Raw genomic sequence first — 27,731 nt, forward strand, 5'->3', positions numbered from 1 at the left:
TTTGATTAGAAGGTTAAAACATATTAAGGTTAGAACTGTAGTTAGATGTAGTCTAATATGTTGACCGCCGGGGCAATTACCAACACCTAGTGTGGGTCCTTAGGCAAGACCCTCTGCGCTACTGCCTACCTCATATGATGAGAGACAAAGGAACACGAGACATACCAGCTCAGATGTCGCCCGGTTAAACAAGGTCTGCGTCAGGTGCTGGGGAACCAGAGCACCCTGGTGAGAAGCGGGCTATTGGAACAAGACGGAAATGGACGAGAGGGGAGAACATTGCTCTGTTGGAATGTTACTACTCAAGTAACCCTAGTCAGAGGGGTTACATGCAGAGAATGTGGGAAATATGAAATCTTCGAAACCCACAATCAACACTCACTGCCAAACAACGAGTACCTCAACGTTCCAACATCCACAGACGGCAACTGCTCTCACAGCTTGAGATTGATGAGGTACAACACAAATGCTACGGCAAGGGGGAACCAGGACAGGGTCAGGGGGGAGTTAACAACAACTTCCCAGCCAGTGATTGGATACAAAGGCCCAATAAGCACAATCACGCTGATCGAGGCAGCGACTGACCTAAGAGATAAGATCATGGCAAAAATGAACATCAGGAAACCCCGACGCCAATTACAAAGGTTGGAGGCTAAAATCAAGGCAGCTTGGAGAGAAGGGAGCCAACATTCAGAGCTCCAGAAAGGTGCAATGAAAAAACAGGTACCCAGGAGATACAGCCAGATGCCCATACCTGAAGCACTAGAAACTGCCAAACAACGACTCCAAGCCTTGGCCACCCGCCTAAAGAGGTACACGAGAGAAATTGAAGCTGTGCGAATAAACCAGCTCTTCTCAACTTAACCAGCTAAAGTGTACTCTCAGTGGCAGGGTAATAACAACAGGGCAGACCCGCCAAGACTGGAGACTGAACAATACTGGAAAAGCAAATGGGAAAAGGAAGCATCGCACAACAGTGGTGCACAGTGGCTGATAGATCTAAGAGCAACCTCCCTGAACAAGAACCAGTAACCATCACAGTGGCAGACATTCAACAAAGAGTCTCAAGTGAATAAAGTGAGGGGGAACAGCCTGTGCCATTTTCGGCTTCCCCTCTCGACTGAACTCTGCAGCAGCCTTTTCAATCTTTGCTTCCCCTAAGCTGCAGTCTGATTGGCTGAATGAGCAGTCAATCAGAAGGGAGGAGACTGGGGTGCTCCTGAACCAGCCACTCCACACAGAGCTCCGAATCAGGCAATCAAACGGCAAATGAGCCGCAGCTGCCCACAATAAGCAGTGGCCATAACAATCATCCAATGAACCAAAGAGAGGAAGTCACACAGAACACACTGTAGCATCACATTGTGGATCGCTTGCTGCATCTTTAGCTGCACGTACTGGATAGATTCTGGGGTAAACTGCATTAGGTCTAAACACGAAAACATTGCTAAAACCCAAAAACTGAATAAATTTATTGCTGATAAGTTGTTTACTTGTGGTGAGCCAGACATTTTCAGTCCTGGCTAATCACTGAACCAGATTTTTCTTGGTCAGTGGCCTTTTTAGAGAAAATCAGCATTAGTTGTAACTGCATGACACCGTTCAGGCAGTTTGGTCCACTTTAATAAGTTGCGGTGTGAAAGCAAACCAAACTAGGGCTGGACGATACGGCCAAAACTTTTATCACAATATATTTCTTAATTTCGGTCAATACGATATAATTTCAATAAGGATATAAACAATATAAAAGCCTCAGGAAACTACCAAAAATGCCCATAACAGATGCCTGTAAAACTAAAAAACATTTTGCCAAGTATATGAAACTTCTTCAGTATAACATTTTAGTTGCTTTAAAAAAAATAGCTAGAGGTGAGTGAAAATGAACAGGACAAAGTCGCTAAGTTGGCGATACTGAGCCAAACCACTTCCGTACCATCGAGTTATTCTTTGCTCTCTTATCAACTATTTCGTCTGCGTTCTGTTCGCTTGTTCAGTCATGTTTGCATTACGGACATGAGCACTTGTTTTGTAGCTAAAACTAGCAGCGTTGGAGCTTAGCCTAGACTTCTACCTCACGCTGAGCAAAGCCAACTGCTGCTGCGCTTGGTCGGGCTCCGTGTCTGTGGTGTACGTCATCACTTATGTAGCCAATGTGTTGCAGCTCTTTCTGTTCGACTTGAATCACTGACTGGCTTGGCTTGAACGTTGTAATCATATACTGTATGTATATCGAAATATCTGAAATGAGTTCAAAACTCATATCATAAACTCATAACATCAGTCAAAAGCTTCCACGACCTCTCAGGAGACACAGTTGTGGTATGAGCAAAGGGTCAGAACAAGCTATATGTTGGATTTTTTTTCATTTAAACCTCTAAAATTACTTATAGGATCAGTAAACGCTAACACCGACCAGTAACACCGACAGTAAAAAAAAAACAAAAAAAAAACAAAAAAACAAAAAAAACGCTGTTGTTTTCCAGCTGGTAAACACTTAATTAACCCCTACATATCTATATTTACATACATACTACAGTTTTCTGAATTCTGGTATGGTTTTAAATCAATATGTTGAAGTAAAACATGAAAATTTTTTAACATATACATATATATATATATATATATATATATATATATATATATATATATATATATATATATATATAAATAAAAGTTATATATATATATATATATATAAGTTATATATATAAGGTTATATACACACACACACACACATATATATATATATATATATATACATTATTAATATCTAACTGTAAGTCTAGGTGGGATCAGCCAGAGGCAGCTTCACACACACACACACACACACACACACACACACACACACACACACACACACACACACACACACACACACACACACACACACACACACAAACACAAACTGCTCACCTTCTCTGCTTCTAAACCAGGAAACAGTAGAAAGAAATTCTTTTGGAGAGTTTCTATTTTGTGTGCTGGTCATGAAAACATCTGGTGTGGCTGAGTACAGAACAGTATTTTATTTCATCAGATTTCCTGAAAAAAGACAACTGACAAAAAAGACTATGACCAATGCTTATTTGTTATAAACAGAAAACATGCTCACCCATCAGTCAGATCATTCCTTCAGTTTAGCGCATTGGTGACATATGTACGTATTCTCCATACATCAGAAGCTTAAAGGCATATAAGCTAATGATGTTCCAGAAATGATGTGGCATCATAGCATCCTTAAAAACTATGTATCGGCAGGGAAACCTGTAGGGATTCTCTAAAGGAGAGAACCCAGCTGATAAACTGACAAGACCAGATTTGGTCATTTTAAAGAAACAAAAATTCTGTATACTTCTTACTCTGTTCATCTGCTCAGCAGTTCTGGGTCAACTTTGTCATGTTTTTTGTCTCAAAATGAGCCAGAATGTTCGCCAGACTATATGTGAGCATTTGGAGCCATATTGTTGTAATATTTGCACATTCATTTGGCAAAATCTTGCCGGAAGGAGAAGATATTTTCAGGATTTCAACATATGTTGCTCAAAAACTTGGATGTATCATTTATCATTAATATTTTTTCTGCTGATGGTGTTAGTTGGCATGTGCTTTAACACAACCCCATACTCTTACAGATGCTGACTTTTAATTTGAGTGTGGCAGACAAACTGGATGGTCTCTTAGCCTAGAAGAGTGAATGCAAAACGTATTTCTGTTTCCAACAGTTTCCCATTTCACCTAATCCATTCCATCGCATGCCTAAAGACAGCATTTGTGGATACAGTGAGTAATTATGTTATCTAACAATAATTTTCAGAAGTGTTCTTCAGATCATGCAGTGATTTCCACTAAAGAGCTGGGTCTGGTTTCAGTGCTGCCTGACGGGCTAAAGATCTCAGCAGCAGTAGCTGTGAGTGTAGAGCAGTCATCTGTCAGTCAGTTGGTGGTATAAGCTTTGATGTCCCAATTCACATGTTGAAGTGTTCTTGAGTGAGACCACATTTTTAGAGAAAAGCAAAGCAGAATTACGGATGGGTTTTGGGCTCTTTTATAGCTGATTGAAAATCGTTTGTCTTGCAAATCAGTTAATGTCTGTCTCTCTTGTCTTTTAATGCATAAAGTACAATCAAACCCCACCAACGATCAGCTGGTCGTACAGAGCTAGGTCTGACAATGAGAGAACACACTCTGATTAGCTGTTCTGTATGAGTTGTATACCTTAAAGTAATGAGTTGATTTTCAATTCATGAAGCAGAAATACTAAAAATTTAATGAGGTAAAACTATCTTTTGTCCTTTGGCACAGACAGCAGATCATGGGTCCTTATTGGCAGTCAGACGGCTTCTATATCAGGTGCATTTTAAGCCCAAATATTCATGAGAACTTTCTCTAAGTTAGTTTGAGACAGAGCGCCATGATGTACTTTTAAAGGTAAGATTATTGCCTTTAAAATGTATGGAGGTTAAAAGATATACATTGGTGTATCGACCCTTTTATTTATAAAAAAAAAACAAAAAAAAAGAAATTACCACCTGTCACAATATTGGCCTTACTGGCGTTGCAATATGTGTGTTATCTGTAAAGGATGTAATTGAATACAACGGTGACGTGTGGTTCTAAAATACTAGTGTAACAGTAGCAGTGCTTAAGTGTGGTACTAAATAAAAAAAAAATCTGATTTTCCTCCACTAACAAAACCAGCTTCTACACTATGATTGCTTGGTATCTGTCACTGCTTTATGTACATTTTGTACATATAGAGGTATTTATTCCTGTACATTTGTTATTAATTAAACATAACTGTGTAATTTTTGTTCTTATTCAAACAATACCTAAACAATAACCAATTTGACTGCAAGTCAAAGAGTGAAATATTACTGAATAATACAGTGCCTGATGGGACATCAACTTGCCTTTCTTGCTAAACCATCATGAAACATAATTGTACTCTCTTCCTTCTTTATATTCGGCCATGTAATAGTTAGGCAATATATCACCCATGACAGTTTTACATAATGCCAACTACAAGCATGTCACATTTGGGAAAGGAAAATATAGGCTTGCAATGACTTTGAAGCTTAAAAATACATTTATCATTTTTTTTAACATGTGACAAAAGTGCCACATGCATTTACACCACGTTTGTAATTATTGAAGCAGAACGATGGGATTTTTTTTTAACCAATCACAACTGACTGCAGGTTAGTTAGCATAACAACTGAAGCTAATGCAACATTTTCTTTGTCTAAAATTAAAGTTTAAATGTTCTGAAACAAATATTTCTTAGCTTTAAAACATATATCTTCTTTCTCTTTAATTATTAAAAAGGTTTTTGGGATTTGCAGTATTTCATATGGTTGTAAAACCCGACTGTTCTCATTCTCTGTGACAAAAGAATTTTATGTCATGTACTGTTTGTGCATGCATGTGTCACACTAATTACTGTCTGCATTCTCTGTTCAGTCACATGACAAGTTAGATTATATTGACGAAGACAATGACAAGATGGTAAACCACTTTAATAGGCTTTACTTACTGCAGGAAGTAAGGACAGGCTGCTAGGTTTCATATCCCCCCCACACACACACACACAAACACACATGCACACACACATTTCAAAGAGAAGATATGTGACAGTGCGTTGCTGTATTGTCAAGACAGGAGATTGAAGTTGACTGATCCTATTAGCTCTCTGTTGATACACACAAACAGGACCACACACCTGAAAAAGGATCTCACACACGCACATGATAACAAATGAGATGCACGTTGACAGGCTCCCTCCTGCATACACACACACCCACACACACATCGCAATGTGACTCAGCGGCATCATATTCACAGTTGAAAGGGAACAGAGTGAGGAATGCAGAACTAAAGAATGCCTGTCAGGTTTATTTCTGTCTCTGGTTGGATCTTTCCTGCACTGTGAACAGTTTCATGCCCTGATCTGCTGCTGTCCCACTTTCCTGCCCCCTCCCTCTGCTGGTAAAAAAAAGTAAAAATTATGAATAGAAATATGAACCATTATTTACTGCATCATTCAGAACTACTTCCAGAAAGCTACAACATGAACTCTAATTATTTCAAACATTATAAAACATTAGCTAATTGCCATATTTAAACCTGATGATGCATATCACTACTGCTGATGACTGGGGCTATTGTGACCGCTTGTAGGATCGACTGAAGCAGAGCAACTTGCAACAAAACAGTCCCTACTTGAGCCCAATGATCCTAGAAGCTCATTTGTAGGGGGGCTTTGTGCCTCCGTTAATTGACCTACGTAGACGTTTATGTTGTGACATACCCACCCAAATCTAATAAATGAAGAGCTGAACTACAAGAAAACAGAATGAAACTCCCCAAACGTAGTCCAGATAGGCCAAAGAAGAGACAAACACTACATACCAGGACACCCAAATTTAAAATCTAAGAGCAAAAGTGACGTAGTATCCTCAAACACAGCAGTACAGTGATTTTCCACTCAGCAGTGAAATAAATTATAATAAAAAAAGACAAAGGCAAACTCTGAATGTTAACTGCTACTGTTTCCTCTTCAGATCCAGACTGAGGAGGAAACTGAGCCAAGGACAGTTGCTCTTTTCACCAGATCTGGATCAGAACACACTGTTCATCACCGCGACTGTGCTATGATGTCACCTCCATCAGGAGCAGCCAGAAAAACCTTCCTCTCACTTCTTTCACACTGACTCCAATCTGTTTTCATGCCTTGAAACTTGGATAGCTTGTCCGTGTGTGTAGATGTGTGTGTGTGTGTTTATTCAGCATGCATTTCTCTCCATGTGTCTGAAATCCTACCTTTTTGGGACTAAGTTTAAGTTTTGGACCTAGCAGACATGTTTGGAAAGTGAGGTAATTAAATAGGTTATTTAAGACTTGGGCCTGGAAGTGTGAATGTGTGTGAGTATGAGTGTGTCACAAGCTGTGCTGTCACAGTGTTTCTCCTTGTGCCAGGACTGGCACTCGGCTTGGCCCAAACAGCCAACCAGCAGAGAGATCTCACTTTTGGTTTGCCCTCCTGCAGCGATGGCGTCAGCAACACTGAAAAAGACATCCTCTTGTTCGACAGAGATACGTTCAATATGCTAGAGATGAACAAGATGTACAAAAATACAACGTGTATCTGAGGATTTTTAGTTAGAAAACAGATATTTAGTGTATCTTGAAAATGTCTTTGTGTTCATCGTATTGAGAAGAGGATGGATGGAAGTTGATATATTCATATGTGACATGAAAGTTTTAATGTAAGATGAAAGACTTGGTGAGAAAATAAAAAATGTAGCATGGCAAACTTTCCGAAATGTACCGAAACCCAGAGCAGCCAACGCTTGAAAATGTATTTTAACATCTTTATCTTGAGATAAGATGGATTTTTTTCTTCATATGACATAAATGATCTAATCTTGAGATAACGGTTTGATTAATGTGCTGAATAAATTCTGTCACCTGTTTTGTGCATTTTTAAATTATCAAAATATCACTCAACCATGACAAAATGTTGCCATGGAGATAAATTGTTATACCTGTTATACCTGTCTTAGTCTAAATCTTGACCACCAATAAACAACCCAAAACAAATGAAGCTGAAAGTTCATTTGTACAAAATGTCAGACTCCAAAAACATTTATATGACCAGCACAAAATGTCCTGTTAGCTATTCTTGGCTTTATTTTGGCTTGCTTTATTATTATTTTCCCTTGTATTTTTTTCAACAACCATTTCAGCTGAACTAATGACGTATTATAATATTATGTGGCTTATAAATTAAATATAGAGTTCTGTAGAATCTGTAGTGGACAAAACCATCAGTGATCCAAATTACTGTGCCATTTATAAAATAAATCCATCATGTACTGGGATCAAGGCTTCATTTGTCATGATAAATCAACACACATCTTAAAGCTAGGGATAGACAAAACCAACATTTTTACTATCAATACGATGCCATTTATAGCATTTAAAAATCAATTTTGATAGAGTTACGGGTACTTTTTGCCCCTTAAAGGAAAATCACACAATTGCACAGTGTGCAACATTATATTTATTGTAAGGGTAAAATGAAATATGAATAAAACTTGTGAACATAAACACTTAAAAGAAATGCTTAAAAAATTACAATCAAATATATCAACAAGTAAAGCAAATAAAAAAGACAACTAAGGATTTTTTTTTTATTTAAAAAAAATATAGAGCTCAAGAACCTGCACTACATCAATAAAGTATCAACACACACATCATTATTAATACTAGTGACATCACAACATACTATCAGACAAATCATGTGACACAGAAGGCTCAGAAAAAAATACTATCTTTTTTTTGCATCAACCATAAGTTAAGTTTGTATTGTATATAAATGTTTATGCTCTTTGTCCTACCTCTATATGGTTATCTTTAATCCTTGTTCACACATTCACATATACACACAAATGAGTAATCAGTGGATTAAACTCGTTACCAAGTTTTTTTTAATGGTTTGATGATTGTTAATATATAAGGCCTGGGTTCACGGGGGGGTTGTTTATTTTGCTTCACGCATGCATATCATTTGGATCAAAGAGTTAAAACGATAAAAGGAAATTTCACTTTCTGCAGAGAGAGATTACTGAGGGATTACAGATCCCTTCTAACAAAAACAATCGCAGTCCAGCTCACAAATGCAGTCGTTTGTGATTTATTCAAAATCAATCAGCCTCTGAAAGACCCATTCAAATAAAGAGTCCTTAGAAGTTTGAATTGCCTTGAATTTCATGGAGTGCTTTTCCTTTCCTGTAAACTAACATCTTCATTGTGAGTGTGACTGGACAACGGCCTGGCTGTGTGAGATTAGAGGAGATCTGGGACAAAATGAATAATTCTGAACTTATAAACTTTAGAAAGTATAATAAAGTTGTTTCTTTTATTGCTTACTGAATCAGGACATCTGTTAGATAAGTTAAAAATCTTCATGGTTCAACCACAATGGTGCCAGCTAAAAAACAGATACTGGTTCCATCTTATTAACCACCCGTGCGCTGGATTAATCTAGGTGTGTTTTCAACTTAATCCACGATGGAAAATTTGCATTTCTCACCACTCTGCTGTCTGATGCGGTTCTTTAATAGTAAGGGTACAGTGATTGGAAAGTTTTTATTTCAGACACAACTGTACATGTGCCTGCCTTCATCTAAAGCTTGCGATAGATTCCTAACCATTGTAAGAAAACATTATAGCTTACTTTTATCCACTATATTTAAGATTCGTATTAGACCTGTCAAAATTAGCACGTTAATGCAAAATAATTGATTTGTGAAAGCAACACGTTAATTTTTTTAACACATAAGTGCAAAAACAACAGTTATTACTCACGCCTGATTAAAAATCCAAATTTAGCATTATCAAGATGGAAGCTGATTTTGGGCATGTAGGTGCTTTGTGAACCGAATCCACCAAAATGAACTTTATCCTTCATATTTATGAAGTTACTGATACATTTCAAGTCGTACATTTAGTATTTTTATCATCGGGTGTCCAGAAACAAAGTTGTTATATGTGCCATTAAAAAAAATCTGAATTTGTCATTGTCTCAGTGAGAAGCTGATTTTTGGGATATGGGTGCTTTTCCACAGTTTTCAAACCTTACAGAGGAAACACCAACATGTTATCTTGGGGGTCACGGCTTGGACAATGACTTGGACAAATTGTGGTCACTTCCAGTTAAATTTCCTTTATGGACAAGTTAATCTTTTGAAGTTTAAATTTGCTATAATGTTCTTGAGACTGGATTTTTTCTAACAATTATTTTTAAATGATTGATATTTTGATTTTCTTGACAAGAGCTTATTAGCTACAAATCCAAGGTGATGGGATCTCAAACGGTGATGTATAAATCGGTAGGCAGGAACTTGTATTTCATCACAGCATTTATCATAAAATGTCCCATCGTCAACCAATTGTGATGCAGACAAAAAACAGCAGTCCAAATAAATAGACACTGTCACTGCGCAGCCAAGTTGAGGTACAGTTTAAGCATGACCAGGCTAAATGAGGCCAAAGTTTACAAAATGTCTCTTTGCAAGACAGACTCCCCGACAGCTGACTGCTTTGCCTCTGAATCTGCATTGTGTGTCTGTTGGGAGAAAAAGTTTTCTCACAATGATCAAAAAAGTCTCATTATTATTCAGCCCGTGACTCATAGACCACATATATAAAGAGCTGTTTGTCTGATTAAGTCACGTATAAATACTCAAATCATTACACACAGCTCTCACACACTTTTTGTTGCTCTCTAGTGCCAGCCACGTCTATTTATGTGAAAGTTGTCGTGCACAACAGGCAGTGGGAACGTGCACGAGAAGCACCAGCTGGCATGAGGCCTGAAACCTGAGGCATGCACACACAAACACATGCACACACAAACACATGCACACACAAATATACACACATATGTCAGAAACCTGAGCTGACGATGGCTTGGCCTCTCATTTGGTTATTTTAGTCTGCAGACAGACGACATATTCAGTTTTCTGGCGAAGTTTAAGACACACTTGGAAAGATTTTAGCACAACGGAAAAACAAAGCGCACTATACTCAGCTATGTTTTGTGAGGTACAAGATATTTTTAGATGAAAACATCATAGGTTCAGTATTTTAAAATTTAGCCTTATTTATCTAGCGGCAGTTCACAACAACGTCATCTCAGGACACTTTACATACAATCAATCTGAGCCAATCCATTGTCATCCAATCAGTATTCATACAAGCCCGTTCGTAATAAATAATAGCCTAGTTAAAGAAACCAACAGATTTCATCAAAACTAAACTTCGATTCAATCCCCCATCCTAAACATGCACAGGGCTGCGGGCGACAGTGGAAAGGAAAGAACTCTCTTAAACAGAAAGGAAAAACCTCCAGCAGAACCCAACTCAGGGAGGGCCGCCATATGCCTCGACCGGTGGGGGTGGAGAGGACAGGAAAGAGGACCAACAGGCCCCACAACTTTTATCCATTTAGGGAGACCTGGTGAGAGAGGAGAAATATGGTAATGATGCCAATACTGTCATATGTTTATACATGGAAGATAATCAGCAGACAATGAAAAGGAAGTGCTCAGTGCATCATGAGAGATCGATCCCTCAGCAGTCTAAGCCTATGGCAGCATAACAAGGGGTGGCTAACCATCCCTAACTACAAGATTTATCAAAAAAGGAACCCTGATATTAAAGATAGAGGGGAGGGGGTTTGCTTCCCAAATCCAAACTGGTAGCTGGTTCCATAAGAGAGGGCCTGATAGCCGAAGGCTGTGCCTCCCATTCAACTATCAGAGACATGAGGAACCACAAGTAAATTTGCAGTCTGAGAGCGAAGCATTTTGCTGGGAATAAAAGGAACTATGAGATCGTTAATATGCAACGTAGCCTGGTCATATATGGAGATATATGTGAGGGGAAGAATTTTAAACTTCTCAGAACCTTGAGGAACTTCATGAATTACTGAAGTTAGATCACAGATTATCAAATATATGCACATGCATAGGCAACTATTTCAATAACCCTTGAGAAATATATATGAAAAATGTTATAGTAATAGTTCAAGATTTGATCTCCACACAAACACAGTTCTTAAAACTATTTCTGTAGGTAAATGAGTCACATTTGAGTTCCACATTGGTAACAGGAAGAGAGGGAAATGATCGTTCTGTGACAGAGGAGGTTTTGAGCTGATGTGAGGTGCCAGTGAGAATGGCCTCAGTTTTTTTGCTTGTAAGCTGGAGAAAGTTGTTAGTCACCCACAATTTTATCTCCTCCTGGCAAGTTTTGAGGTCAGTGTGGCTGGAGAAAGTGGGGTCTTTCAAACTTTCATAGGGTACCATAATTAATTTAGTGAAACTATAACAAAGACATTAAAAACATTTTTTTTCTCTGCATGTTGTGCTCTCTGTCAACACGACAGAGCGCCAACATATAGACTTATTGCCACTGATTGGCTCAGAATATCGTAGAATATATGGAAATATCAATGCATTAGTTTTCATAAGAAATCATACAAACCACAAGAGAGAGCAGCTTGTTACGTCAAATTTTATGCCTTAAAAGAACTAAAATATACATAAAAAGTGTCTATAGTGTGAAGAGAGTAAAGTGGTCTAGAAAAAGATTGTAAAGATAAAGATGTCTTTTTCCAGGGTGTAACTTTATCACAGTATCATTCAAAATGAGTTTTTTTTTTTTTTGTTTGTTTGTTTTTGTTTTTGTTTTTTGTTTTTTTACATACATGTAAAGTATTTATGAAGGAGCAACATATACTCATACTGAAATAATTGCATTAAGTCACGTGTTAAAGCCACACAGTTGCATTCCTTCTCACTGTTTAGGGTGTTTTTTTATAGGATGTTTACAACCTGTGAGCAGAAGGTATTAAGCTATGGCAGCATGAAGCTGTCAGAACTTATGAAACAAAGATCAGTTTAATTTTCTGTCACCAACACGCATGTAAGGCAGGTAAACACTTCAGGATAACTGTGCCGATTTTTGTCCCGGTCTTCCCCTTACAACCAAATTCCAATTTGACATTGTGGCCATTTTTCCTGTGGTGTGGGATTTGTTAAGAGTAATTTTGTCCAGTATAATGTCATGTGTATCGGAACAAACATAAAAATGGGAATAACACAGTTATTACCCATTACTAGCTTGCAGTCTCCACAACTTTTCTCCACAACTTTTCCCATAATTTTTTTTCTTTTTTGTGTGTTTTTTACAGAAAGTAAGTGACCAAAAAACAACCATCATTGCTTCTTCCTGTTTGTTCACTTGTTTTTTTCTGACTACGCAACATCTGTAAGACTGAGCGTGAAGATACTCTGCTGAAGAATCGGTTAGTTTGTGGTGTGCTCCGTAGTGCATGCCACACACTATAAAATCAGAAGAGACAGATCTTGTGGGATCTGTCGTTTGTTTGTTGTAAGTGTGTGGTCTCTAATTATTTTAAGATTTAAAGCAGTGATTCCCAACCCAATCCTCAAGGCGCACTATCCTGCAGGTCTTAGATGTTTCCCTGCTGCAACAAACTCTGCTCCAGTCATCTAATGAGCCATGAATTTGAATCAGGTTTAAAGAATCCTGTAATGTGTAACCAGTCTGTACACATCACGTAATATCTGTAAATGCAGAAATTTTCTAATGGGATTGTGCGGAGATCTTAAGTGTTCATTTTCATTTTAGAACATAACCACTTTGCAACATTCATTCATTCATTCATTCATTATTTATTCATTCATTTTCTGTACCACTTAGTCCAATGCGAGTTGTGGGGAAGCTGGAGCCTATCCTAGCAATTTACAGGTGAAAAGCAGGGTACACCATCACACGGCCAATCAGTAACAAGTTACATAGAGTTTTCAATCTCTGATTAGAAAAAAATAAAAGAAAATAGAAATTGGGTTAACTTGTAAATCTTATAATTATTCCTATTAATAAACATATCTCAGTTTGCTTGTTAATCTCAGTTTTGGGTGTGAAAATAACTTTGAGTTACAGCACACAACTTCTGAGGTACATAAATGCATAATGTCACAGCAGCAATAGATACAATAGTTTATAGATGGTAAATATGAATATTCCTCATCGTACATCTTTAAACTATATTCATATATCTAAACTATCTTCATAAACTATCAAAATGAACTTTCCAAACTTGATTTCTACACTTCACTGTCAACTTGGAGACAGTGCTTTCACATTTGACATTTAGGGGTTACTTAATGTGTTATTACCCAATTTACTGCAGAAGTGATGAACTAAAAGGTGGTCGCACCAAAGAATAACTGGTTTTTACTTCCTTTTTTTTCTTTTTTTTTTTTACTGCATTTTAAATGGCATTCAAAAAATGAATAAAACCATTCTTGGTATTCTCACTGAAATAACAGCAACTGAAATAGTTCCTGCCACACATGCACAGACATGTAGACAAACATTCCTGCTGCTTTCTTTGTATGTGACCCACACTTCAGGAATTCATCCTCACACAGCACCTCAAAATGATCTAAACATATCCCGTCATGCATTGAAGAAGTATTCTGCACTTCTATGAAAACACCCCTATATATACACACAATAAAGTCATCTACATTGACGTAGTCCTTACATGTATAGCAGGCTAACTCAGAGCAAAAGCTTCTTTATGATTCAACTTATTTGTAAGTACGGACAGAAACCACTGAGTTGCTAAAAACATCGGACACCTGTTCCCTGGAACCCGTGCGAAGAAATTCCACTCTCCGTCACTGTGTACGTGTGTGTACGTGTCTGTGTGTGTGTGTGTGTTTTTTTTAATAACAAGAATGTTGACTCTGGACTTTCCTGTCTCACATGGACGTTGTGTGGCATCACTTCCTTTACGACCGTTCCCTATTTAAAGGCCAGTGTGGAGCCGAAGGGGCTTCAGCAGGGGGATTAAAGACAGTCTGTGTACTCTTCACAGTAGCAGCTCACCCACTGACCGACTGATGATCTGGAAAGCTCCGGATGTTTCTGTGAAGATCTTTCAAGGCTATAAAGACTGAAGCGCATGGTCAATCGGAAAGGTTCAGTGAAGCCAGATTTTGGAGCAAAAGAAACCCTTTTTTTTTTTGTTTTAGTATGTTTTGATTCAGACCAGATTGTTTATTTGTTTTAATTCAACTTGAATTTTCACCAGAAACCAGATTTCTTTTTTATTGTTTTTTTTTTTTTTTTTTTTTTTTTTTTTTTTCTCTCTTATTTTCTTATTCATTTAACACATTTATTTTGGGATATTTTGGGGTCTTTTTTTACAGCCCAAAGTCCCACAACAACACAAGAAGCTGCAGCACCTATAAGATTTTTTGTTTGAATCCCAGCAGATTACATTAGAATTGTAAGAAACTATCGCACAATAACAAAAAATACATTTGTGAAGCGCATCTCTTCTGATATTGCATCATCATGAGTAGTGGCGCAACCACCACAGTTTCCCCACAGGAACCACAGGCTTTCAAACGGGCTGTGCGAAAGATAAAATGTGCTGCTATGGTGGCCAACTTGGCTAAAAGCTGGCAGGGATGGGTCAATGAACACACAGACAAGCAAGACACCATCCCATGTGGCTGGATGCCTTCATCTCTTGAGGAGGATGACAAAAAAGAACCCAACCATGTGGTCAAGCTTAGCATTACTCCAAGAGTTATTGCAGCAGATTCTAGCGACACCAGCGGGAGTAAAATACGAACTTGCTCTGTGACCAAGACCGTCCAGCCAAAACGCAGCGAATGCAGCAGCAGGAACTTTATCAGCACCATCCGAAACAAGATGGAGTCAGGTCCAGAGGAGAGTAAACCATTCCTTGGCAACGAGTCGCCAACACGGAGGCGCCAGATGAGAGCGTTGCAGAATTCAGAAGGAGGAGGAATCATCCAGGACAGGAAGTTGATGCTGCAGGAGAAGAAGTTTGAGTCCAGAAGCAGCAGTGTGGACACAGAAGACAGCGGACTGGGGGAGGACAGCGGGCTCAGCGACAACAGTGAATCAAAAACTGAACAGAGTGACGTCCAACCCAAAACACAGACCAACAAGCCCAAGGTAGAGTGGTCAATGACAGTAGTGAATAAGTTTTCAACACAATTTTTCTATACCTGCCACATACAATTCAGGGTCGCAGGGTAGGTGGAGCTTTTCCAGGCTACCAGTAGGCTAGGGTTGGGCGTACACCCTGGACTGCACAAATTTACCTAAAATCTGGATAAATAAATATTTCTATATTAACATCTGATCAGTAATGGATCATGATGAAAAGGGAGTTGTTTGCACTGTTAGCGAATACCTTCTGATGATAGCAGAATGCAGCTGTAAAACCTTCAGTGAGGTTGAATGTTTGACATAAAGTGTGCAGAGACATGACAAATTTGTTCAGTGAAAATATCAACCAAGATCAAGAAAACAAGAAAATATCAACCAGCCAAACTTAGTTATAATGATTTATACTTATTGATGCTATGAATTTTAAGTGTTGGAAGACACAGTGCTAGGTCAGGTTGTGCAACTTCCCTTTAATGAAGTTTTGATTTATTTAATTGAATTATTCAGTTTACTTTCTTTTATTCCATTAGTCATGCTGGGTCTCTCATATTTGCTTCCTTTCTAAGATATCTCTGATGTCTCTGAAATCAAACAAAGAGAGATGGATAAATGGCCTTAAACAGAGCACATGCATTCCACATACACAGACGTTTCTTTGATGTCACCTGAAGAAATCCAAGTCCCTCATAGCCACCAAACAGAATAACAGTTGCATAACTCCAATACTAACATCTCTCCCATAAAAGGCAAAGGAGCAATCTGGGGGCCCCTTCAAATGTCGAAAGGGTCGCCAGTGAACAAGTCCAGCTCATAAAAACACGCTGGTCTGCTGCGCAATGGAATATATGTCAATAAATATAGTTACAGTCTTGTTGGCTGTTCCACCTGAAGGTCAGGTTGGAGAACACGTTGCAGAGGAAAACAGGGTGAAGAGGGAGAGGACACTGAGGGACAGGGAGGTAACATGAAACACAAGGACTGGCACAGAAAAAGAAATATGGGAAACTGCAGTTTAATTTAATTACTTTTAGTAAAACATATCAAACAAGCTTGGTTAGTGTGTTGCAAATGAAATACTGATTTGATTATTGTGTTGTCAATTTCAATTTATAACAAAAAAATAATCAAAAGATGAAAAAAGTAATAGGTTTTGGCATTAGGTAACAGGTAACATTTGTTTTTGTTTTTTACTATGTTTTTTTTTTTTTTCAAAACCCTTCTCTAAAAATGAGGCAAATGAGGACAGCGAGACCAAATCAAAACATTAAAAAGCATCCACTACCAATAAAAGGATGACATTTACAGCTTTGTGGGGCTACATTCAGGACATCTGTATGTGTTTGTGCATCTGGGTGGATGCAGCACCGATACAACAAATGTCATAGAAACCATGTTTCCTACTGGTTTCCTACTGATCTGTGTATTATACTAACATTTTTTATAACATTTTATCATTTTGACAAATTATCAATATAAGGCTTGACTAAAGCTTTGACAGTGATAATCTAAATATTTTTCTACCAACCTTCTGGTAAAAATGCAACCCAAAATGCCTTAAAGTCCAAAAACAGCAAACTCCGTCAAATGGGCTGATAAATCAACATTTGCATTCATGAAAATATTATTAAATGTAGAACGAAACATAACTGACTCTTTTTGCAGACAGCTGTAGAGCTGTTGGATTGAATGTATTTAATTGTTTAACACCTCACACTACACAGTCGCCGACGACAAAATCAACAACACCTTGATGTGAATTATAAATATACTGAAAAAGCATTGGAGTATCAGTAAACAAAATTTTTTTGTAAAATAAACTGAGTTCAGTGAAGTAACAGAAATATCTAAATAACTGTCACTCTTCATGTGCCTATATGCAGAGCAAACCAAAGAAACATAATACAGAGAAAATGAAGCTCAGGCGCATTACCACTCAAAAAGTTCACACACTCTCAGAGAACGACAAGTTGCAGTGGCAAGTCTTCACTTTTCATAGAGCAAATACCAAAGAGATAAAATGACACTGATCTGAAGGCCTGGCAAGCTGAGGAAAATACCGATGGAGGTTGAAGGAAAAGAAGGAAAGAAAGGAGGACTAGACATGGGGGTTGTCAAGAGAAATAAGAAATGTTTAGACTTCTTATTAATATTTCATCAAAGCTCCAAATTTTAGTTTATTCTAACAGTTTGATGATTAATGTTTTTGTGCATTATGATAATATGAAAAAAGTGCAGAAAAAAAGGCCAACAAGTCTTGCAAATGTCAACAACTCCAGTAGAGCTGCTGCTTAAAACCTGTTTCTGAAAGGTTGCAAAATGTACTTTTGAGCATGCTGGTTTATCGAGAAGACATATTCCAATCAGTATACAGTGTGCCTGAGTGCAAGGCAAAGGCCAAGCCTGAGACGTATTTCAACAACTGGCATGTAGTTTATTTAAAGACTGAGGGTCATTAATCTCAATATATAGGCAGAGGAGTAGGATGTATCCTTATTGAGGGGAGAAGAAAAAAATAACAAGCCAGCTTTAACAGAAGAAAAATTGCATGTCTGGGGATTACAGCCAGCTTTACAAACTAAAGAAGTTGCCATCGCAAGGGGCAAGATATCCTGACTTACAGCCTTAAAACTGTAAAAATGACACTAGGAACTGGGAAAGAAATTCAAAACAGAAAATTTTATTTAAGGGAACAAACAACCAGATTGTGATGGTTAAAACACTTACTGTTAGGAAACATTCTGCTTAAATCCATTATGCAAACTATTCTAAATTACATTAGAATAAAAAACTGTTATTTTCCCCAATCTTTAACAATGTGCTTTTTCAGCATAACCACAACCAACGATGATTTACTGAAAATGTACTGTTTTATTAGTCTTACCTTATTATTTCAGATTATTTCAAATTTATTCAATGACTCTTTTAAATTAAACTTGTTGATCTGCTTATTTTTTCGGCAGATTAAGGTTGCCACTATGAATGACATCAAAAGCCGCTGGCAGCAGTGGTCCGAGCAACACATGGAAGGCCAGAAGCTCAACCCCTTCAGTGAGGAGTTTGACTATGAGTTCGCCATGGCCCAGCGTCTCCGCAAAGGTGACTCTGGCTATGGTCGACCCAAAGATGGCTCCAAGACTGCTCAAAGGGGTGACCGGGCCCAGAAGCACATCCACAGGGAGATGGAGGAGATGGTGTGGATTATCAGAGACATGGGCTCCAAAGACAAAGAAGGCCGCACAATCATTACGTTTGGACGGCTCTTCGACCGCTACGTGAAGATCTCAGACAAAGTGGTCGGCATTCTGCTGCGCTGCCGCAAACACAAAATGCTGGACTTTGAAGGCGAGATGCTGTGGAAAGGACAGGATGATGACATCATCATTACACTGAGGGATGAAGGACAGACACAAAACTCCACCTCAGCTCATCCAGATGAATGACAAGTGACACCAACCAGTATTTGTACACATGAAGAATGAGAAATATATTAAATTAAAATATAAAACTGCATTATTATGGTTCAAAGATAAGATTGTGCTAAGGATACACACAACTAAAATTAATGTAGTAAAAGTACTCAGGAGTAAGCAGAAACAAATCATTCTCTTGTTTGTGTTGAAAATGTCTGATATATTACCAAACATTTTTATCACCAACATTTACATAGACTACACACAGACACACTCACTCTCCTCCCAGACTCATTAGTTCCTTATATACCTGACAGATCAGACAGTGAAGGGTAGCTATCTTTAGCATGCTAACCATGCTTGCCTTGCTAACTATGCTTCATGCTAGACGCCTTAAGTATCCACCACAATGTCAGCCATGCTAAAAAGCTTTACTCCAACTGCTGCTAAAAAAACACAAACCCAACTCTGATTTAATCCAAGAAAATAACTTCAAGATACTCTAAGAAAAAATTAGCTAAAAGCAAGAAAACCATTTTGACTATGTTGTTGTAATTAGCCAATAAAAGTAGCAAAAAATGTTACGTGTAAAACAAAGAAACTGCAGTAACCTAATAAGACCAAAACTTTTTATTATGTTTGTTTGTCCTATTTATGCCTTTTGATCTTTTGGTAGGAGAGCTTAGATAAATTAGCCAACTAAGGCTGAACAGCAAGTTATAGCCAAGAACAAAGACAAAAAACTGCTATCACAAGTTTGATTAGCAAGTCTTTTGTTGCAGTACCTGTAGATAGAAATGTCTTCCACATATGTGCTCACACTTTTACCGACAGGAGGAAGTATAATTTTGCTGATCACCTGTTATTTCAGTTAAAAGCAGTCTTGTAAGGCAAACATTTTATGTACTGGACTGCTTTAAACTTCTGTGTACTCTCCAGTGAAATGATTGGTTAATATACTTTTATTTGTCTGGAAAATAATTTTGTCATATGAACTCACATGTTTGGGTTCTAAAGGAAAATGACAATAAGGTGATGGTAATCAACATCAATACTAATCTTAATTATAGAGTTTAACTGCTGGCAAATGCTTGTGTATCAGGTGTAACATGAGGTCGTTTTTAAAAACGTTGTGTAGTGAAATGTATTTGAACATTTAAGACAATTACTGTTAGGATGGTCTGGAATTAAATAAAAATCAAACAGAAGAGGTGCTTTAAAGTTTGAACATTTTCTTCTTTCAAAGTGAAAGTGTGTGTGTGTCTTCTTATAGGACAGTTCTATAAATATTTTACAAAAAACTGTGCAATGTGGTGTATCAGGTTTTTGGTGTTTTGCTGTGGTAAGAGTGTTAACAGGCTACATGAAAGTCAAAAAAGAGTGAAACATGAACGATGATATTATGGATTTTTCTTTCATTAAAACCATACAACTGAACTTTGGCAGATTTTTGCCCCATGGCAATCATAACAACAACTAATTCAACATCTTTCTTGCATTCGGGGTGGTTTTAAATCTCTACAGCCAGTAAAAGTCAGTCCAATGTTGACTTGTTTTTTTACTCAGTTTCCCTAATTGTTTTTTTTTACTCAATCTATGTTCAAACCAGCTAATGTACCAGCATCCAGTGCCTGGCATGTGATGTGGTACATGAAGCAAAATGTAGGTGTCATATGACGCCCCGGACTGGAAAACAAAGTCGTGAATCGCAGTTTCTCAGCCTCAGGATGCTGCAGTGCAATGATGGCTCCAGGAATGTACAATGAATGTCAGCGTGCCATCAAAATAAGTCATAATAAAAGAGTAAAGGTGTATTGTCAATGTTAGTTACAACAATAAAATAAAGTTTAGCAGCTCACTCTTGGATCAGTAGAACTCAACAATGAATTAAAACAACAAAATTGAATTATAATGAATTAAAACAACAATCAATTTAAAACTACAACAAAAATAAAAACAGAATAAATAGCAGCATATTTATGGCTATGTTGCAGTATTGAACAGATTATAAAATACAGGTGCATTAGAGGTGAAACAATTGCACTTGACCTAAGGGGGAGATAGTGGTGCCACAGATTTGACAGCCAGCGGGTAAAAACAGTTTTTAAGTCTATTGGTGAGGTAGTGGTGAGCTGATGGTCCACTCTGCCGCTCTTACCACTCGCTGCAGATCTTTCCGGTTCTCCTTTGTGCAGCTGCCAAACCAAACAGTGCAGCAGCAGGTCAGAATACTTTCCATTGCTGACCTGCGAAAGTTTGTAAGGAGGCACTTAGGAAATTGAGCAGACCCTAGTTTCCTGAGGAAATAGTCTATGTTGTGCTTTTCTCACTTGATGACAGAGATGCGTGTCGTCCATGTGGGGTCAGCAGAGATGTGCAATCTAAGAAACTAAAAACTGTCCTCCCTTTGTACCTCCTCTACCAGTAAAGAGGGCAGCCTGGTGTGTGTGTTTGGGTTAACTGAAAGTCCACTATTAGCTCCTTGGTTTTTGAGATGTTTAAGTCAAGGCTATTGTCTGCACACTGTCTGAAGTCAGCTACCATAATCAGAGTAAAAGCACAATGGACTGCATAAATGATTAGAAACTCTTATACCTATTATCACTAAATGTTTAGAAAGACCATTTTCTCTATAATTAATGCTGCAATCCCTGCTGACGGACCAACATCAGTTTGCATATAGGGCAAACAGGCCAACCGAGGATGCAATTGTCTCGGCTCTCCACGCAGCTCTTTCTAATCTAGACGAGGATAACACCTATGTCAGGATGCTGTTTGTGGATTTTCAGTTTTAATACAACAATCCCTCAGTATAGGTCAGGAATTGTCTTAGCCCTTTCCTTTACTCACTGTTCATGCAGGACTCAGCCGTGAGTACTGCTCTCAAAGTTTCTTAGCTGGTAAAATCGTGCAATAAAGTTGTTGAGTGTCAGTGTGGTGGGAATTCTCTATGTAGACGGTTAGTATCTTAATCCCCCGCCACATGGATCCGGAGTTGTTGGTGTTAAAGTGTTCCTTTATGCACCGCTTTAATCTGCGTTTAGCCTCATTGTTGCCTCTCCTAACTGCAATTCTACCACTGATGCAAGAGTGAGCTGCCACACTGTATTTAACATTGACAATTAACCTCTATTCTTGTGCAGATTTTTAAGGTCGTAAACGTATGTAGTGTTATTTTAACTGCCAGATTTGTTGCTCAGTGCTGTTAAAGAAAAGTTTTTGGTAAAGCCTGTAAGACCATGCATGGAAGAAAAATAATTGCATTTGTGTTGATTTGCATGAATTGCTTGTTTTATTTGAACCCAGGAACACTGTCAAAGGAATGCCCCACATTTAATGGGAAATTTATTTCCTGTCATAGTTTTTGTAAATTTTTAATTTAATGTAGGAGCCATAACATTTGGAACATGACGTTAGTGATAAAAATCACTTTTATAAGGTAAGCCATGATATTCTGCAAATATAACTACAGAAAGTTGTGACTCAGACTGACTGAAGCAGTTTTACTTCACTCCTCTGATACAAATTTGGGTCTCTAACTCCAACTCTGTACTCCTCCACACTCACACTGTGGCCATTGTGGAGCAGTCTTGGCCCTGGTCAAAGGTTGTTCACAGACATATGATGGCGTATAGCTTTGAACTGATGTTTGCATTAGGACATAAGCAGCCAGTACTATGTGCAGTGATTTACAGACTACCTAATATAATAAGATGTTCAGAAATGAGTTTGGTAACTGCTTAGTTGAAATCATGCCAAAATATGGCACGTATTACTTGTTGGTGATTTTAATACACGTTTGGTGTACTGATAAATCACTGGTCACTGACTTGTAGCCCTTTTCACTCATTTAATCTTGCACAATGTGTGGTTGGTCCTACACATTAACTTGGACACACACTTGACTTGGTTTTATCTCATGGTTTATCAGTTTTAAACCTGGAAATTGGAAATGCCCTCTTTTCCGATCATTGTCCTGTAATATTTAATATTCCTTTCCCCTACCAGTTTAAACCTCAAACCCTTATGAGATGCTACCACATTATGAATCCACCCACCACTGTCCTTTTATCTTCGGCTTTTAGCAACTGTGGATTCTCAAATTCGAACTCTTCTACTAATGAACTATTTGCACAGTTTCATGACACATGCACTAAAACGGGAATGTAGGAGAGCGGAATACAGGTGGAAGAAAGACAAATTGGAGGTGTCTTTTACCATTCTAAGGGAAAGCTGGCAGCATCACTGTGGTATCAGTCTATTGTTAAAGCTAAAAAAAACAAAACAAATATTTCTCTGCTATTATCTCCTCAAATTGTCACAACCCCCCCTTTTTGTTCCATTCTTAATGTATCTCAGGCTGCATTTCCATTACAGTATTTCCTAAAATAAAAACGATATTTCCAAAGTACAATTGTGTTTTGCAGTTGTTTCAAATGAATGGTGTTTAGTATATAAGCCACAATTCTTGTAAAATCTTGTCCCACAAGAGTTCACTTTGAGGAGGATGGAGATTTCTAAGTCCTTGTAAAACTCTGCATTTCACTGTTGTTTGCTATCAGGGATGACGGCTATATTTTTTTCTTTAATTATTTGTAAAAATGTTTCTGTCTCGTCCTGCATCGGTCTTTACTTGAAATGAACTGATCACATGATCCCATGTCATGTCCGTGATATGTAAATACAAAAAAAGTGTTTCCATTACACTTTTGCAATATACTTCTATATCGACACGTCTGAAAAACCACCTCATGAGAGCCTAAAAACTTTTAGTGATTATTTAGAGGTTTTTCGAAATGTAGATGTTTCTGTTACCAGTTTTTTCTTGCAATATTTAGGTTTTGCGCAGTTGTTGGGGTAATGGAAATGCAGCTACAGTTTTTACAAAATCTGAGGATGTAAGTATTCCTATATGCAGATGGTTTTATCTGCACATAAAGAAAAAACAAGAGAAAACTGTGGACATGAATGGACATGTTATATTATGGGATGGTTTCGCAATCTCCCTTGAGGATGTGTTGCCTGTTGAAAAGGAGGGTTCATTTTGGCCTTTATTTGAAGTACAATAAAGTGTGTCAGGGTTCTAAAGAACTAAGATCAAGTAGATGATAATGTATCAACACTGTAAGCACATATTCAATCTAACATTTCTGGCAGAGGAAGACTCTTGCAGGACACAAAAGATAGAAGGATGAAAAAGCATTTTAAAAATGTTCTGCACAACTGAAGAAGCAACAAGTGAGTCAGGTGAAATCATAACTGAGAGATGATGAAATTCATCAGGTATATAATACTTTATGAAGGTCAAGAAGCAAAACAGGAGTCTTTTTTATCATCGCTCCATTTTCAGAGCAAGAAAGTGAACCTAGTTGATTACAACTGATGGAAAAAGTCAAAGTAAAAGATAGGGAGCTGGGCAAAGCTAAAAATAACCTATACTGAAAGGTAATAAAATTGAGAATAAACCAAGGATTACAGACATTGTGTTCTTTGTCCTGATGAAATGAAAACATGCTGCCTATGAATCTTCATAACATGAAATTCCATGTAAGATGCAGTAAATTTCCTTCAGAGTCGCCATTCACTTATTTCACAGCTAAAATGAATTACAGGCTATTCCATCAACAGCAAAAAAAAAAAAAAAAAAAAAAAAGAAAAAACCTTCAGGAAACACTCTAGAAGTTCATGCCAAAGCTCTTCGGTGCTCATTGATGCTGCGGTGAGACAGCCTTAAACCCTTGCGGACTCTATGGTTGTCAGTGCCGACACTGACGGAGGATCGCTTTTCTGACTTCTTTTTTACTACACTTTCCTTCTACTAGAAGGAAATGCCGGAGGGAAAAGCAGTGTAGTGGGACAGCAGTAGAGGGAAATATAGGGCCATTTGGAAGAAATGAGTGCTTTAGGTGTGTCATTTATAGCTTAAGTGGAAACACTAGCTTGATTTTTGGTCAGTGCAGAAGCTTTTACATGTAATTTCTGATGATTAATAAAGACTATATGGAAAACAAATAGTTGATGTTGCATTTAATGTTTCCTGCCAAAAAGCTTTGTTGGGGCCTTTGGGGTTTTAGTTGTTTTGAACCTACTCTGTGCAAATGACTGAGGAGCACCAATTTGATTGTGATGTTTTTGCAATCAAAATGGGAATCTAGAAACACAGACAGTTGTTTGCTGCAGCCAAGACATCGAGTTGCAGGGAACATTAGTCAAAAAATGTGATCTATCGAGAATTCAAAGTGTTTCCTAGCACTGTAGTCCTTCACAATTTAGAATGTCCTACAAAGGCTAAAATGACAGAAACCTGTGATGGAAATTATTGTGTGAGCTTGGCCTAAATTTTATTAGAGCTGTCATAATTTGAAAACATGATTGTAATACTTAGGATATGATGATCATGTGGCTTTTTATCATGTGGCCTCTTCACACTAAAAACGAAACTTACAGATGCTGGCCAGTTCTCTTCCAGCTTCCCCTTTTTCTGTCTACTAGCAGGGTGAAGTAAGGGACAAAAGATCATGAACTGTCCCAAACAGTGTCTAGTTTCATTTTATGTAAAACTCTCTCCAAATAGTTCCGTTTTACGAAGAACTCTCTCTAAAAGTTGCCCTAGCAACAGCTATTGATAGATATCTCCATCAAGTCATGATGATGATGATGACAGTTGGTAAAGGCGTGATCAGAAACCTATATAACTTTGTGACACTTCCTTGTTTGTCAGAGAGATCTCTCTGCATGCTTGACTGCATGATTTTTTATATTTCTCTTTGCTATAATAAACTTGTAAAAGACAGTTTGACTCTGCATCATTTTTGATTCTCCCCACGAAGATTTTTTCCAGCACAAACCAACACTGGAACAGTCGTTTATAAAGTTTTTAACAAAGTAATTGTGGATCTCTGTGGTGGCCGTCTGGCCCATGAAACATCAAACCGGTTATTTTGGGGTTCTGTAGATTATAAAAAAAAAAAAAAACAGCAAGAAGAGGGGTCGGACTTTTCAGATTACCCAGAATTCTTGAGGGGCAGAGCTGTAAGCTGGCAACCTCTGACTGGACCAGGCTCTTTTGAGTGTAATTGACGAACAGTCAAGGTGGGTCCCAGTGGCGGCTGGCCAGCAGGGGGCGCTGGGGCGCCGCCCTCACCTACAAAGAGTCCATATTCCTGGTTACTACACAATTAAAAAAAACAAACTGTTAGGAATAATTTCGGATGAAGATATGTGTAAAATAATGTATTTTTTTTAGCTTTTTGTGCATGTTAAGCGCATTACACAGTGTTTCTTTTTAATGATTTTTCATTGAACAACACTTCCTGGTTGCGGGGGCGCCGGTCAAATGAATCCCTATTGTCAGCCTCAAACTTTTGACTAAAACGTCACTGGAGGCTGCGTTTTGATTGGTTCGTTAAAAATCTGCTTGTGGCGCAGCTCGGTGCGCCCCGGATACGCCCACTTTTCATCGTCAGCCAATTAGAATAGTTGAATTATGTTGCTTCAGTGTGTTTGGACAATGTCATGGTCAATTATACACTCCTGTATTTTAAGCCAGTGTGACGTACATCCGTAGTAGCAAGCAGAGTGAGTTGGAGACGAGTCTGTAGTAGCGTACGATTAGAAAGATGGCATGTGAAAGTGGAACCGGAATTCCCGAGCGAATTAATTCTGTAAAATATTTACAAGAGCACCCATTTTCAAGATGTTCTCTCGAGGAGAAAAAGAGGATAAAGGAGCTCGGGGCTGACCAGCCTGATCTGCAAGCACAGCAACAAAGCGGCGACCGCGGAAGAGCTTATACCCGGGCTTTTTCCCGCTCTTACTATGAAAAACGGAGTTGGCTTGCCGGTTGCGCCGTGAGTAACGCCTTTTTCTGCTTCCCTTGTCTGCTGTTTGAAAGTGTCGGCACCACCGAAACGTTGTGGACAAGCCATACACAGACTTCGTTTTTCTTTTCTTCCTAACTCTGTAACTGTATTGAAATTAAAGTGGCTAAGTTTTAAGTGTCAACTTTCCAAGAAAATTTGCGCCCCCCTAAAAAAAATTGTCATCAGCCGCCACTGGTGGGTCCAATCTTTGGTGTATCAGGGCTGTGAATTAACAGTGTATGCAGAAGTACACATCTGTTCAAATTCATAAAGAATAAATAAAGTGTGTATATTCATATCTGACTAAAATAACTTAATATTAATTGTATATTTTGTGTCTGAAAAAATGGACTTCACATGTATGAGCGATTTGTGTAATCGATTTATCTTCTACTCCATCAATAATGTTTGTAATCCTGTGACATATTATTGACATTTATCTTACACTTGTTTGTGAATTCATATTAAAGAATCCATAATCAGAAATTACACTTCATATTTGTAGCTGTACCTTTTTAAATACTATTCTCATAGACAAAGTATACACTAAACATTATTATGTGATTTTACTCAAATAAGAATTTCCCTTTTTTTATTTATTTACGTACAACTTTAGATCAATCAGCACAGATGTGTACTGGTATGCACATGGCCTAAATGACAGAATATACCAGTTTCTTGCTCTTAGCGTACAGCTTGATAACATCCATGTAGAGGAGGTGACTGAAGGTGGCCCCATACCTGAGTGAGTATCCATTGCTAGTCTTGTTGATTAATTGGCTGAGAGGGTTCGGGTCTATGCAGAACAAGGAGACAGAACATCTCCTTGGTATATGTCACATTTGATGGAGACTTGCACAATTGGCTTGAA

The 27,731-nt window shown here is 38.0% G+C and overlaps 1 protein-coding gene and 1 long non-coding RNA gene across 2 annotated transcripts; both read left to right on the top strand.

Moving 5' to 3' along the window:
* Nucleotides 1-2,364: 2,364 nt before the first annotated feature.
* On the top strand, nucleotides 2,365-26,561 carry LOC121635801. The gene is made up of 3 exons (XR_006009543.1): nucleotides 2,365-2,395; nucleotides 21,215-21,220; nucleotides 26,102-26,561. It is a non-coding gene; the product is annotated as an uncharacterized LOC121635801 (long non-coding RNA).
* Nucleotides 14,913-20,152, top strand: abraa (actin binding Rho activating protein a). The gene is made up of 2 exons (XM_041979000.1): nucleotides 14,913-15,591; nucleotides 18,549-20,152. The coding sequence occupies exons 1-2, from the start codon at nucleotides 14,959-14,961 to the stop codon at nucleotides 19,026-19,028; spliced, it is 1,113 nt and encodes a 370-aa protein (XP_041834934.1). The 5' UTR covers nucleotides 14,913-14,958; the 3' UTR covers nucleotides 19,029-20,152.
* Nucleotides 26,562-27,731: the final 1,170 nt, after the last annotated feature.

Source organism: Melanotaenia boesemani, chromosome 3 (genome assembly GCF_017639745.1).
Source record: "Melanotaenia boesemani isolate fMelBoe1 chromosome 3, fMelBoe1.pri, whole genome shotgun sequence".
Taxonomy (NCBI): Eukaryota; Metazoa; Chordata; class Actinopteri; order Atheriniformes; family Melanotaeniidae; genus Melanotaenia; species Melanotaenia boesemani.

Bases quoted from the DNA above. Each gene is read 5' to 3' on its own strand.
- abraa (XM_041979000.1), top strand. From the start codon at position 14,959: ATGAGTAGTGGCGCAACCACCACAGTTTCCCCACAGGAACCACAGGCT. The intron at 15,592-18,548 runs GTAGAGTGGTCA...TTTTTTCGGCAG, and splicing joins CACAGACCAACAAGCCCAAG to ATTAAGGTTGCCACTATGAA.